The sequence below is a fragment of the Protopterus annectens genome, chromosome 3.part0 (genome assembly GCF_019279795.1).
Source record: "Protopterus annectens isolate FY-2018-M chromosome 3.part0, PAN1.0, whole genome shotgun sequence".
Taxonomy (NCBI): domain Eukaryota; kingdom Metazoa; phylum Chordata; order Ceratodontiformes; family Protopteridae; genus Protopterus; species Protopterus annectens.
The window spans coordinates 594167544-594183644 of NC_056731.1; the positions used below are offsets into that span (position 1 = coordinate 594167544).

Sequence of the window (16101 nt, forward strand, 5' to 3'; positions counted from 1 at the left end):
ACTGACTCATACATTGGCGAAAACTGTCTTGTCTCTGCCACATGGCATAGTTTCTGGTTCAGCCTGAGCACCTCCACCTCTCTTTGGACCTTGACAGACCACAGTCTCTTAGCAATGGAAAAATTATTCTTTATTGGAATAATTTTCATTTTCTTTACCAGAGCTTTTAGACCGTGCAATCTTAATTGACCAGCTAATTGAAACTGGCATTAGCCCAGATGCAATTCGATGCTTCCAAAGTTAACTTGGTAGTGGTTAATCCTTACCATATCTCTCAACTGTCCAGATTTTCACAGAATGTTCAGATTTTTGCCTTATATTTTTAGTCTATTCCTCATAAAAACTGTGATTTTCTGGCAAATCATTGAGATGATCTGAGGACTGAAGTCACTAAATAATGATTTACATTGGAGTTTCAGACTTTAAACCATTCAGAAAATGTATGTTAACACAAAACCTGTTACTCTAGCAACTTTCTAAGTTTATAAAAGCAATATTTAACATGTGTCTTTATTTTTGGGCCTTTGTCCACCCATTTTGTCAGGCTTTGTCCGCATTTCTTGCACTAAGAATTTGAGAAGTATTGTCTTTACCACTCTCTTTTTATATAAAGGAGTCCCCCCAAGGCTCCTTACTTGTCCCTCTACTTTTCTTCATTTTTATTAATAAGCCCATATCTGACCTTCCCCATTTATCTGTCTTAATGTATTCTGACATCATCATGGTTTTCCTCTCCAAACTCATAACTCATGCAATCTACCTTGAAAATATGTTCACAAAAAGAGGATATCTGATATACCTCTTTGAACAACTGTTTAATGAGGTACATAGAAAAAGGAACAATGGGCATCTTGTGGAAAGGCTATAGCAAAGTAGTACATGATTTAACTACACAAGACAGACATTCCAATAATCTTCCCATACAGTTCAATCCCAGACTTTGTTTTTTAACTACCTATTCTATGGATGCAAAAAATATCAAGGATATTATCATTAAAAATTGGGCCCTTGTTGTGGAAGATAGTACTGTGTACAGAAATTTGGGCGGAAAGCCCAACATAACATATAGAAGAGGCCCAAATTTGAAGAACATACTAGAATGTTAGACCACAATACATAAAAGCAATTGGGGTATGCAAAAATGTGGCAGATGCCACCAATGCCAATGTATAAAGGTAGGGAACTGTTTTAGTATACACAACAAAATCTAAAGTGCAAAAGGAAGACTTAATTGTGAGACAACAGGGGTAGTTTACCTTGCCCAATGCCAGCAGTGCCAAGGTTTCTACATAGGAAAAACAGAATGGGCACTTAAACAGAGGATTTACGAACACCAATACCAGATTGGCAAGATGTCAACTACCAATGCTTTGGCAAGGCATGTTATAGACAATCCCACACATAAATTCCATTTTATTATCATGGATCAAATAAGTTAAAATATTAGAGGTGGTCTGTGGGAACTGAAGTTGGAAGAATGTGAACTATTATGGCAGTTAAGAACCAATGCCCATGTTCCACCAGGGCTGAATGAATTTAGTTCAATTAAATGTATTCTAAAGTTAAAATCGTTGGATAGGTAACAAGTAGTATGAAATGTGCATACATTTATTCAGTTACATTTTACTATGATGATACCACTCAATTTAAGTAGCAGTTTTCTATATAATATATAATGTATGATATTATTTAAAAAAAAAGGGGGGCCAAAGTTGATTCACTTTTTTACCTTAACATCTAGATAGGAAGTGGAGGCTGTTTATCATTGTATTGTCTACAGACACGATGTGATAATACATGCATTTTAGTATGGTTTATATTTGTCTTATTTTGTTTGTGTTATATCAGGAATTATAATGTTTAAATTTCTTTGTGATTTTTAGCATTTTAAATTCCATTTGTAATGGCATTTCTTATAGCACTTAACAGTTTGATCAATTTGAGGAAGCTTGTTAATTGTTTTATTAACGACTTAAGAGCCTTATATAAGACATTGAATGGTGGGTAGAGTTTTGTCTGAAGAGGTTCACTGTATAGTGTGGATGAACGAAAGTGCTTACAATAAACAACTGGGATTTCTTTTAGCACTCCTCGGCTGTTCTTTTCTTACCTTGAATTTCAAACAAATTTCCTCTCTCTCATTACCAATCTCAACAACAAAAAGCTTTCACCAAACTCCTCCAAAACTAAAACAATGATTTTTGTTACCTTCTGAAAATGCTCTAAGCATCCTTATTCACTGTTTATCTATGAACACCTTAACAACACTGCTGAACAAGTTAACTTCTCCAGATAGCTTGGCATTTGGCTAGACCTATCATTTAATTTCCAAGAGCATGTCAGTAATACAACACTCACACACACACACACACACACACACACACACACACACACACACACACACACACACACACACACACACACACACACACACACACACACACACACACTAAATAAATACATTTTCTTCTCTTTTGGATCAGCAAAATCTCTTCTTTCCTCTCCTGCCTAACCCGAGAAGATGGATCACAGACTGTGCACTGTTTCAGGGTTAACCACAAAACCGATGTAAAAATTGGGTCTAGGTGATTAAGTCATGTTGATTAATGTCATCAAATGGGCATGGGTATTTGCCCAATGATAAATGGTTTGAAGACCTGACCTACTCTGACCTATGCCAGGGACCCATGCTAACAGTGGAAGGGGGTCTACTGGTGAGTATGTGCCCACCATAAAGCCCAGCAGGTCTGGGTCTGTAAGCTACTGGCAGGTCCAGGATCCAGTTGCCCAGTCTGGGTTGACTTGGATAGCTCTGTTGAGCAAATGCTGGATGTAAAATCAATCAACCTGCCACACATGAACTAATGATTGCTACATTCAGATTAAGCTCAATGAACAGATGGATCTTGAATGTGGATTGATGGTAAGGAGGAGGATGATGGACATCTTATGTATCCAGGAGACGAGATGGAAGGGCAATGCAGTAAAGCCACTTGACTCAGGATCCAAAATGTGCTACTCAGGGGGAGGACAGGCTAGAAAAGCTGTGGGAATTGTGGAGAAGAAAGGCTTCTGCAGGCAATGAGGGATGTCGTCAGAATTAGTGACAGACTCATGACAGTCACACTTCAGTGGAAAGACAGGGAACTATTCATAATCTCGGTCTGTGCCCCACAGCAAGTTTGTGATAATGAGAAAAAGAGAGTATTTAGGCAGCAGTTGCAGAACCTATCAGATAAAGCAGGACAACATAAGTTGGTGCTGATAATGGAGACCTGATTTTGCATACTGAAACAGACAGCGCAGGATATGAAAACTGCTTTGGTCCACTTAGGTGGGGCAACAGAAATAAAGAAGGAGAGGCCATTCTATACTTCTGTCTGGCAAATGGCTTCATGGAGGCCAACACATGGTTCAGCAAAAGAAACAGTCATAAGATCACATGCAACAGTGGCCCTCATGCAAATGAGGCAGACTTGCTCCTAGTAAGGAAAGGGCACTGGTACAGAATCAGTGATCGCAAAGTCATCACAAGTGAAACTGTCTGAATGCAACATAAACCACTGGTTGCCACAATCAGATGCAGGCAGTGGTTAGAGAAGGCCCTAAGGTCGGCAGAGACTAGGCTGAAGACCTGGAAGTTGACTGGAGAGAAAGTACAACAGTTCAAGGAATTACTCAGGGCTCTAGCAGCTCAATAAGAGGAGGAAATAGGTGGAGTTGAAGAATGGCAGTATCTCAAAACAGCATGTGTGAGGACTACAGAACAGATATGTGGTCAAACCAGGTGTGGAAATAAGGTACATAACGAAAGCTGGTGATGAAATACAGAAGTCCAGGAAGTCACTGAAGGAGTGCAGGAAAAAGTGAGAGACAGAAAAGATGGAGCGGGCTAAGAAGGAATATTAGTCGGCTAACAAAGAGGCTAAGAGAAGAGTTGCAATAACAAATAACATGGCATCAGAGGTATTCTACCAGCTTGTGGAAAATGACTTGGTAGATGGCACAAAGAAGTTCTATCAAATTTCAAGGCAATGACAGAATGATAAAGAAGATAGTCAGACACCATTTGAAAGGGATGCCAGCAACAACCTGCTCATCAGTCCACATGACATCAAAGGCAGGTGGAAGGAGTACTTTCAGCAGCTTCTAAATGAAGAAAACCTCACAGAAGCTGCATTTCCCCAGGTACAGCCTACAGTGAATGAAGAGGAGAAGCCCACCCTAGAGGAAGTAAGAGCAGCATTAAAGAAAATGAATCAGGGAAAGCAGCAGGCTCAGATGAGGTTACAGCAGACGTGGTCATGATGTTGTAAGAGATCATGGGAAATGGCTCCTAGTGTACAGAGAGAAAGGCACATCTCACATGACAGGACAATATACATACTAGTGTCAGTGCACAAGAAAAAGTGGACATAAACAGCTGTAGGCTGTACAGAGGTATCAAACTCCTATCACATTGCATGAAAGTTCTGGAGAGGGTGATTGATAAATGAATATGCAGAGTAGAAAAATGTAAGATGGGAGCTGAGCAGTTCAGATTCAGATCAGGATGCAGTACAAGAGAACCAATGCTTGCAGAGAGACAGATAGTTGAGGAGAAGTGAGAGATGAAGAAATAGTCTGGGCATTCCTAGACTTGGAGAAAGCATACAACAATGTCTCAAGAAAGCTGATATGAGCAGTCTTGTGGTGGTTCAAAGTATCAGAAACATTGGTAGAATTAGTGTAGGCTATGTCCAAGGACTCAATGACTCAAGTATAAACAGTGTTCAGCTTCGCAGAGAGGTTTCCAGTGGCAGTGGACGTGCATCTGGGTTCAGCTCTGAGCCCACTGTTGTTCATACTGGTGATGGACTACATTAACAAACAGGTCAATGAGAACAGATCAACAAAGTTGTTGTATGCAAACTACATGGCATTACAGGCAGGCTCTGAGCAAGAACTTCAGCAAAGGATAGGGAATGGAATGCAAAACTGAAGACAGATGTGATGAAACTGAATAGAGATAAGACAGTTGTAATGGCAGCAAATGGAAGGAATCAAAAGAAGATGAGAATAGAGATAGAAGCTAAAATAGTGGAACCGTTTAACAGCTTCAAATACCTGGGAGACATTGTTAAGGAGAAGGGAAGTCTGAAATGAGGAGGTTTAAGCTAGAATCTGAGGGGATGCAGCCAAATGGCACAGAATGTCAGGTATAGTGCAGGACAGTAAAATGCCAAAGAAGTTGAAAATTCAGGTGTACAAAACAGTGGTGCGACCAGTACTACTGTATGGTACAACAACCTGGGCAGTAATGGCAGAGCAGTTGTGGAAACTAGAGGTGATGGAGATTAAGTGCCTGAGGTACGTGGTAGGATGCACACTGTGGGACAAATGAAGAAATAAGTACATTAGTGCAGACACCATAATAGCTCCAATTGCAAAGAAGGGTTAAGAGAACAGAATATAGTGGTTTGGACACCAGAAAAGCAGAAGACAATGTAGCCAAGAAGATATGTGACAGACAGGAAGAAGGTACAATGAAACAAGGACATCCAGCAAAGAGGTGGACAGAATGTGTGAGGGAAGGCTGTTGAAGAAGGTAGGAGAGCAGACTGAATCAAGACAGATGACAACAGTTGATGTAACATCCCAAACTCATGAAGAAACTGTGAAAATAGGGGTTTATGATGATGATGATTAATGCCAGCAGAATTGGTCAAATAATCATTCGATTGCTTCTGCCATCAGTGCATTGTGGGAGGTTACAGAACAGCAAGGAATGGGAATTTGTCATTCCCCACTGTTGATTGACCTCAGAGTTGATATATATATATATATATATATATATATATATATATATATATATATATATATTTAAAATCAACAAGGAGTGCAGGGAGGGTGCTTCATCCTGCATAAACATGAGTTGCAATTTTTTTTATATATATTTTTTTTATTTTCACTGTTTTGAATGTCAATTCTTTGGGATCGATGCTTTGACTTTTGCCTTTTTGTACTTTGAGGTACACCCCCCCCCGCTCCCCTACAACTGTGCATGCATTATATTGTATGTCTGCATTTAGCCTGCATTTACCAAACTGCCCTCCTCATTTTTTTTCTGCTGACACATTCACAATTTGTTTTATATAACAATGTCAAAAACTACTATCGGTAGTCATGGTAACAGTCTGCATAATACAGTACTGTATTTGTTTTTGCTGAGGCCATGTCTCATAAATGATGTACATAAGATCCAAGAACAGCTGACACTGTGTAAATACTGTACTTATAAAATTCTTCAGCTATAATTTACTTGCAGTTTACAACTACATCTGTCTTTTTCACTATCATAGTACTTCCGGTATATTCTCATTTCTATGTTTGTGTTATTTGTGTTGTAAATTTTTGTATTAATTCCTGTTTGCCTGAAACTTTTCCTCACATGCCTCCAATTTAAATGTGACTTCCCGTCTAGATCTCCCAGTCAAAAATACAAAATAAATAGGTAAACGAATTGCTGGTTTTAGATTCTGAATTACAAATTAGCATGTGTCAAATGCAACTGATTCTAGACAATTTAGTAGTCATCGTTTTTTCAGCAGCAGTATTTTATATAGCTGAGCTTGTGAAGTCACTTTGCGGTAGACATCTGTAATGGAATGAGTGAGAATACACCCAAGTGATGGAGAGCGTAACAAGTGCATTCTATTAATGTCCTTTACTTTCCTAGGCTCCATTATCCTTTGAAAGTTGTACTATATTTTTACACAAGAACAGTTATCTCATCACCTCTTGCTTATGATTATTTTAGCAACTACAAGTCAGAGGCAAATGCTAACTATAACAATGCATAATGGCTTGAAAACTATCAATCTTACCTGCGTTACAAGCTGACTTGCCAAGTGCTGATGTGCTTGCTGTGTCTGTGTCTGCGGCTGTGAATGTTGCTGCTGTGTTTTAGACTGCTGCTGACACTGCCCAACAATTTGATTTCGCACAGGTTGCTGACCACTGGGAGGGTTGTATATTGCTGGTGAGCCATCAGGATTTACAAATGGCTGCCCTGTTAAGAGCAATAATACTAGCTGGTTTAATACTCCAAATATAACTTGCAGTGTGGATTCAGACTGCTAAAAATGCATCATTGATGGAACTTTCCAAACAAAAATCCATGATAAAAATCCACCCCTTTTATAATACATTTTCAGACTACATACATTATTGTCAGGAAAAAGAAAATGTTGACAGCAAAGCATTAAAGAAAGTAATTCTATACGTACACACAAGGTTACCAATAAGTAATCAGAAAGTTCAAAAACCCAATAGTAATTTCAAATAATTCACATCACTAGATATTATTACTGGGTCTCAACCTTGTGATGATTTGTGTTCATATAATAAACTCATTGGTTAAGCAACCACAAAGCTAAACAAAGCAGTTTATAGACATTATCTAATGCTCTGATTTCATCTTCTTTTTCATCTGTAATGGGACTCCATTTTATTTCCTTTAATAAACTGCACAACTACACATTATTTGTTTATGTCAACTTTTTAAAATATAGCTGTAATCACTGAATACACAAAAAACAAGCAAAGTGTACAGATGAATCCAGTGCCAAGCACAAATTTGTGTAAACTCCAAAAAAACAAAGTACCGGAACACAGCCTCAGGGTAAACCAACAATAAAATGTTTAATAAAACTGGAGTAACCACTTTCACGATAAAATCGCTTCAGAGTCTAATGAAGCAATTTTATCGTGAAAGCGCTTACTCCAGTTTTATTAAACGTTTAATCACTGAATACATCTGGATTAGCCATCCTGCACTAAATTTGAATTTTCTCTAGAGATGGATAAATTATATTCTGGCTATCCAATCTGTACATTTACATTTCAAAGTGATAGTATAGACAAGGTATGTAAAAGGCAGATTATTATTGTCAGCAAGCATGGGTGTAAGACATATGCCAATCTGTCTAGCCAACATTAGGATTGCATTCTTCTTGCACCTCACCCCTGCTAAGTATATATTTTAGCTCTGAGATTACACAACAGTAGAGAAAATGACGAACTCCCATAATCCACAGTGTGCAATTTCGTAAGGAATAGCAACATCGCAGTATACCTATAACTGTGCAAGTCAGTCTAACACAAGACTCACTATCATATCCACCTGTTCTACTATCAAGGAGATAAGCTTCACATGTTAATGATGAGTTTACCTCTACATAAAAGAGATAAACAGTGTCCCAGATTGACAAGGCTTATTGCATAGCTACATGATAAGGTCAAATTTATCATGAGTACTGTGCAGCAGTGTAGTAACGCATAACCAAGAGAAAACAAGATTAGAATGAACAAAAAGCACCTAAAGGGAAACAACTTGTCCTAGATATCTTATAAATATTTAATATATTCCTATATTTCCTGTTATTTGTGCAGGAAAGAAAGCATTTTGTGTCCCCCATGGCTACTACACTATACTGTTTGTATCTGTTTGAGATATATATGTACACACACAAACACCTATATATATATATATATATATATATATATATATATATATATATATATATATATATATATATATATATATATGGGTACCTATTACTTCACCGACAAGTCAAAACAGCGACACTCACATGTTCGACTCCACATCATCGACACTTCATAACATCGACGTTTCAGGTAAGCGATCTTCCCCCTGACAGGACCCATGGTAGCACTCGTTTCTGTCTTTTAACGCGTAAGGTTTACGTCATTCTTCAAAATGTACCCTGACAGCGTTGTCCTTACCTTCTTAATAGTGAAACGAGTGCTACCATGGGTCCTGTGAGGGGAAAGATCGCTTACCTGAAACGTCGATGTTATGAAGTGTCGATGATGTGAGTGTCGCTGTTTTGACTTGTCGGTGAAGTAATAGGTACCCATATATATATATATATATATATATATATATATATATATATATATATATATATATATATATATATATATATATATATATATATATATATACATATATATGCATATATATATACACACACACACACACACACACACACACATATATATATATATATATATATATATATATATATATATATATATATATATATATATACACACACACACACACACACACACACACACACACACACACACACACACACACAAATATATCTACTTCAGTAGCTCTACACAAAAAACATTAACTTCAAAAGGATGAAAAAAAATGATTAGCATCCTAATGTGCATGGTCTAAGGCACAACCTTGCACCATGCAAAACAGAATTACTGTTTTTTGTCCCCTGCACCCCCACACCCCCTGCTAATTATTTATACTAACTCTGACATAACATAATCCTGAGTGTAGGAACATATTCCCAACGCCATGGTTTGTCAGCTTCATATACCTGTCTACCATCTGCTTTGTCAACCAACAAAGTAGATGTCAACTTTTCAGAGTTTTGACTGCAAAAAGTGTTATGTTGAAAGATCTAAACTCAGTTAGTCTAAGTTCAATACATCTAAAACAAGTAAAACTTTGAAAATATATCAAAAAAAGAAAACAGTGATTTTACAGGGGCTGCACCTCCCTGCACCCCAGCCACTCCCTGCTAGTTATACATTCCAACTCCAGGATCACATAATAATGGAGAAAATGACAAACTTCCATAATCTATTGTGTGGAATCTGGCAAGAAATAGCACTATCACAGCAAACCTAGAGCTGTGTAAATCAATGTAAAGCGAGACTCACTCACACTACTATCCCAAAACTAAATGCATGTAGTAAAATAATGCATTATTCAACAAAATAAATGTTGATGCAATGCTCACCATCTAAAACGATACCAAATGAGAAGAAACCTATACAGAGATACAGGAAGAAAAACAGGTAAATGTATGTAGGTGTGTGTATAAATCTATGTGTTTGCATGTGTATATATGGGAGCGCAACAAAATCCTGAAAGCCCAAAATCCTGACACCAAAATCTTGAAAGATCAAAATACTGAAAATTCAAAATACTGAATCTCATAATACTGAAAACACACACGATACCAACACTTACTACATTCCAGCACAAGTACATACAGAAACATATTACCTTCAACTTATAAGCATGGGGGCAGGCACCCCTGCACCCCCCACACCCCATGCTACTTAAATATATTAACTCCAAGGTTGCGCTTCATTACACTAAATGCAATCTCGGAGTTGATATATTTAAGTAGCAGGGCGTGTGGGGGCACAGCCCCCAAATGGGGGAGTGCAGCGTGGGCTTGCCCCCCTGCTTATATTTGGAGAAGACAAATATGGTTTGTCTTTTATTTGTTTCTGTATGTACATGTGCTGGAATACAGTAAGTGTTGGCATCCTGTGTGTTTTCAGTATTATGAGCTTCAGTGTTTTGAGTTTTCAGTATTTTGAGCTTTCAAGATTTTGGTCTCAGGATTTTGGGCTTTCAGGATTTTGTAGAGCTCCCATATATGTATAGCTATCCAATTTCCCAATGAATGTTGTGATCAAACCACAACAACCATGTGTAAATCTTGATATACCCACACACCGAAATGGATTACTGCTTAAATGGTTACTGCTTATGTGAAGCACTAATCTTTGTAGCTCAATATTTGTCCCTTTTTCGATACTTTGATGGCATGTAGCCAAAGTGGCTAAATCTTTACCACAAATGCATAAAGTGCAAAAACATATATCTGTGATAAAAGATCTAGCCACATTCCATGGCAGTAGCTAAAATAAAAAAATGGACTGTGTTACCTAGCATTGTGCATCAGATGTGCTAAGGAACTGTGAATATCTCCACTGTGCGAATTTATAACTACACACAGCATATGTGTAAGATTCAGTGGACCTTAGTTTATTTGTTAAATGCATGTTCAAATGTAATTCAATGTGGATTATGCTTACTGTAATTAGTAATGTCTTTTGGCTTTTCCCGGTTAGGGGTCGCCACAGCGGAAATCCGGTCTGCTAATGATTGGCAGTGGATTTTTACGGTGCCGAGTTGCCAGCCCGACGCCTACCCTTCAAAGAAGGCACACCCATTCAGGCACGCACCTACCTGCATGTCTTTAAATGTCACTCGACTGCAGGGAGGACATGCAGACTACACACAGAAGACGCTCCAGCCGAGAATCGAATGGGAGAACCTCTTGCTGTAAGGCTAACCTCTGCACCACTGTGGCCTTGATTATACATACTGTAATTACTGTACTATATTCCAGCCTGTTAAAATGCCTGCATAAATATACGTCATCAAATTTAAACAGTCATAACAGTAGAAAAGAGTTTAAACATTTGGATTCCATGTCATGTATGAAACAGACTAATATGTAATGAAAGTTCGAACGTATTTTGTAGAACTGCTTCAATAAATACTCGTATGCTATTACATTACTATATCTGTCTTCAAAATAGATTCATTTACAATGTTCTCAGTTTGAATTATTTGATACTGTGAAGTACAGTTAGAAGCACAGATTCATAGCAGCCATTTGTAACTCAGAGAAACGCAAATGCAATCCTCAAAATGGTGCAGTAAAGGAGGTTGCTATACCGTGTCTGAAGCAATGATACTTGTAGCCAGACTCCAAAAGACTTGCTGTCAGTGTTAGGTGACTTACTCCACTGAAAGAGCCATCTACAAGGCAGGCTTACACTGGTGGAACTGGTTAAATAAATAAGTACAGGAGAAAAGTTTCATTAATACCTCAAAGTAATGTCTAAATGTTACAAAAATGTAAAATATGATACAAAGCCATGAAGAAAGAAATAGGTCTGCAGAAGGACTGTGCAATGGCTAGTGTAGGGGCTTTGCCCGTATAGCCTTAGTAACTAATTATATAAACTCTGAAACTAAACAAGGTAATTTTGCTACATGAATAGCATTTTTCTACTTTGAAATTGTACTTATACTTAGTAAGCAAGAATAATGGGGAAAATACACATAATAGTGGATGCATGTGTTAAATAGTCTTCTGCAAAAATATATTTGTTTTGCCTCTGTTATTTTAAATACTTTCGCTTATATACTCTAATTTAAGTAAATTTGACTGTATGCTTTTTTCAAGCTTTTGTTTTTCTGAAAATTCAATATTTCATACTCATATATTTCCTATTCTTCTCCTTGCACTACCTTACTAATGCATGCTAACTCTAACCCTGTCCCTAACACTAATTCTGCAACTTACGTTACACAATCCCTTTCTGCACAAGACACTCAGGCACACATCATGTACATCAGCACCCCCGCTAGGGGCTCTAATGTTCTAGACACAGTACTCATCAACATGGGGGGGGGTCGCTGTCCTCCCCTGTGCATGATGCTCACCCTGGTTAAGTCAGATCACATAACAGTCTCATTTGAAGTAACTACCAGAACTGACACCCTCTCATGAAAAAAATTATAAAAAAAACTACAGCCTACTAAGCGATGTTATAAAAAGTTTCATACCACCTGCAATCGCAGGCATCAATGATCACTATGCAGAAGTGTACGGAAATGCCCTGTACAAACACTTAACTAACCGCATAAACTCTGCTGTACATAACTGGATCAAAACCAGGCCTTACTGTAAAAACAAGCCACTGTGGTAGACTTCAAGTATAAACAGATTATATAACAAGAGAAAGAAATTGTTGGCCAAAAAGCAAGAGGGATATCACTCTGCTGAGGAAAAGTTCCCTCCTAAGCCTAAACAGGAAAATCAGAAATCTTTAAAGTCTTCTAAAGCAAATTATGAAACTAAAATCGCGTCCCTAACCAAGGATAAACATAAGGCATTCTTTAACTACATTCGAAGTCTAAAAAGGAATGCCCAGCTATGTGCTGAACTGGTTGTAGATGGAATCACTTATACTACACAGGAAGATATTGCCAACTTGCTAGCTGGCCGATTCAGTGTAAACTCCACCCCCTTATCCCCACCTACCGTATCCCAAGGCATACCTGATACCAGTTCTCTGCCTAGTATCTCTAGAGAACAGATCATCTCTGCATTCACCAAGGCCAAAAACACAGCTTCATTGGAACCAGATAATATCCCAGGTTGTTTACTAAACAAGACTTGGCGGACCCACTTGGCATTTTATTTAATCAAAGCTTGAGAACTGGCTATGCTCCTGCAGAATGGAGAATAGCAAGAGTAATCACATGCACATCATCATTTTATGATGATTCATATGATCATAAAGTAAAATATCATAAAATAACATAAAATGGTGAATGCCAAAACATGCAATTATTAGAAAATGGAAACCATGGTCCAAACCAACTGTGTTTGAAGTATTGAGCATTATAAAATGAGACAAGCACTGGAAGAGAGATCTTTAGATAATGGAAGAAACAAATTGTATATAAATTGTGGCAATAATGCATGCAGCACAATGTTCAGTTGGAGGAGGAGTGAGGTTGATGGAAAAGCAGGAATTCAGCAACTTATGTAATGCTGGACTGATGGTAATTACAAAGGAAATATATGTGATGTATAATGTATGTAAATGGAAAACATGTTGATCTCTTTTCTGTTGATGTATGTTTGTCTATGCCTTAAATGATAATTCAGTGAAAGTATTTAAAATAAGATTAGAACTGTAAAACGTACTGTAGACTACACTTCAGAGCCTTAGTTCTTTTGCTCCAACAATCTCTATGGTTCCGACTTCAGTGCCAACTGTTTCACCCTCAGTGCAACTTACGGTACTGAAGCCATCCACATCTTTGGAACCCAGGTCTATCAATTCATCTTCAGTGGATCCATTTTTTGCACAATTACCCAGTCCATTTGTGAAAGGACCAGACTCTCCTTCAGCCCTATCTATGCGCTCCACCAGAAGCCTATTGGAACTGGACGTTGTTAGGTTGGCTGACCAGATTTTGGTACCCCGGGGTCTTTCTTCTACTGTTCAGACCACTCTCCCTCCCAGAGCACCTGAGTTTTCTCCCACAACACCCAATTACTCTCCTCCTCTAACCTCATTTCAGGTTTTACAGCCTTTGGCTCCATCTACCCAGGTTCCTATGTTTTCAGTGCTGACTGCATCCTTGCCCTCGGTGCCGAGTCTGCCCCTGGCCTCTTTGGTACTATCTGTGCCATCAGGCCCCCAGGACCATGTCTTCACCATCAAGCATGGGGGGGGGGTTCGTACTAGTTCTGAGCATTTTATACAGAACCGTCCATATCCCTTATGGCTATGGTGGCAGTGGACTCTTCCTTGGTTCTGGTCTGCCAGGTGGGACTCTCGGGGCAGGGTGTGAGCCCCAGTTCTGATTTGTCAGTCTCATTTCTGGGCTCCCATCCCTCCTCAGGGGGTCCAGCCTTTCAGGCCATGGAAAGGGCTTTGGCCACTGCATCTTCCCATGTGGCTCCTGGGCTTTTGGTGTCCCCCTTTCAGGCCCCAGTCTCTTCAGTTCAGGCACCAACCTTTACCCTGGGACAGCGTACATCAGGTCCACAAGATCTACTTCTAAGGATATCCCTTCTTCTGAGTCCTCCTCAGATATTCCCACTGAAGAGACCCCTTGGAAAAGATTGTGAAAGAAGAAGCACATCAATTCTCATGAAGAATCCATTACAGAAGACATGGATATCAATGAAGGGGAGGGTTCCCCATGGTCACCCCTGGAGAACGTCTCCTTTGGAGACATTTTGGAGATCCTGAAGCAGAGGGGTGGTTGGAAGCCCAAAGACCCATCTTCCAAGGAATCCATTTTCTTGCAGGCCTTTGGTGTGTGCCCACCTACCTCCTGGGTGACCCCACCCACTGACGATTTAATTAAGTTAATTGCTCAGTGGGCCTGGAAGGCTCCTGACACTGTTGAACCGGTCCCCAGGAGACCTGATAAGATTCTTACTGCCCCAGAAGATCAACCCCACTGAGCTAAGGTCTTGACAGTAGATGCCATGATGGTAGCGGCTGCTACTAAGAAAGAACTCACCAAAGAAAGTTCTACTGTCCATCTCCTGAACTGAGAGTCCAGGGCGATGGACAGATTTGGGAAGCAGGTCTATGATTCATTGACTTTCTCCATCAGGTCTTTGAATTTTTTAGCACATTTTACGAGACTGCAAAGGGATCTGGTCAAGGAACTATCAGATACTCTGGCAGGAGCAGTGGCTGAGGGGGTCCAGGAGAAAGTGGCCTCGCAACTAGCTACCCTTGAGTCAATATCAAATTCGTTCATGAGGATCATTGCACATGCAGCCGAAAGGGAGACCAGATCATAAGATTCAGGTGTTGCAATATGAAGACATGCTTGGATGCACCTGTGTGAGTTCACTGAACCATTCAAACCTTCCTTTGTCAGTCCTCCCTTTGATGGATCCTTCCTGTTTGGTCCCAAAGTTAAGGAAACTCTGTTCAGGTATGAAAAGGATGGAAAGACTGTCTGCTGTGGGTGTGCATTTTTCCACTCCTTAATGAACCTACTCCAGGAACCACAGGAGTGGTAAAATGTGGTTCCAAAAGCTTTTCCAGGACACACATACCTCAGACTCACCTCAGGGGAAGAGGGCAGAGTTTCAGTGGAAGATACCATCCAAGAGGCAGTAGTGGTCTGCAGAATCAGGGTTCCAGAGATTCGTTCTCCAATCAACCTTATCAATGCTCCTGAACAGAGGCCCGATTGCTTACCTCTGGAAGTAGTCGGGAGAAGATTTTCCTTGCACCCAAATGCCTGGCGACACATTATCACCAATGTCTGGGTGCTAAGGATAATTACGACAGGCTACCAAATTCCATTCGACCTTTATCCAAGAAGCCCTGCAAACTCCCTGACGTTCCACCCAGAGAGTTCAAGCAGCAATAGAAATACAAAAGCTGCTAGAAAAGAGGGTCATTCGAGTAGTCCCACCAGACCAATTAGGATCCAGTTTTTACTCAAGATTCTTTTTAGTGCCAAAGAAAACAGGGAACTGGAGACCAATTCTGGATCTCAGTATTCTAAACAAATTTTCCAACAATTTTCTGAATGGTCACAGTTCTGTCTATTCTCCCCTGCTTGGAGAAAGATGATTGGATGTGCTCTGTTGACTTTCAAGATGCGTATTACCACGTAAATGTGGACAAATGCTCGAGAAAGTT

The 16101-nt window shown here is 39.3% G+C and overlaps 1 protein-coding gene across 13 annotated transcripts in view; it reads right to left on the reverse strand.

Moving 5' to 3' along the window:
• Window positions 1–16101, reverse strand: part of ARPP21 (cAMP regulated phosphoprotein 21) — a 1402215-nt gene that overhangs the window by 356825 nt on the left and 1029289 nt on the right. For all 13 annotated transcript variants that reach the window (XM_044065000.1, XM_044064996.1, XM_044064997.1 and 10 more), the window contains one exon: window positions 6867–7051. In XM_044065000.1, coding sequence (XP_043920935.1) covers window positions 6867–7051 — 185 coding nt within the window. The remainder of the gene's footprint in view (window positions 1–6866; window positions 7052–16101) is intronic.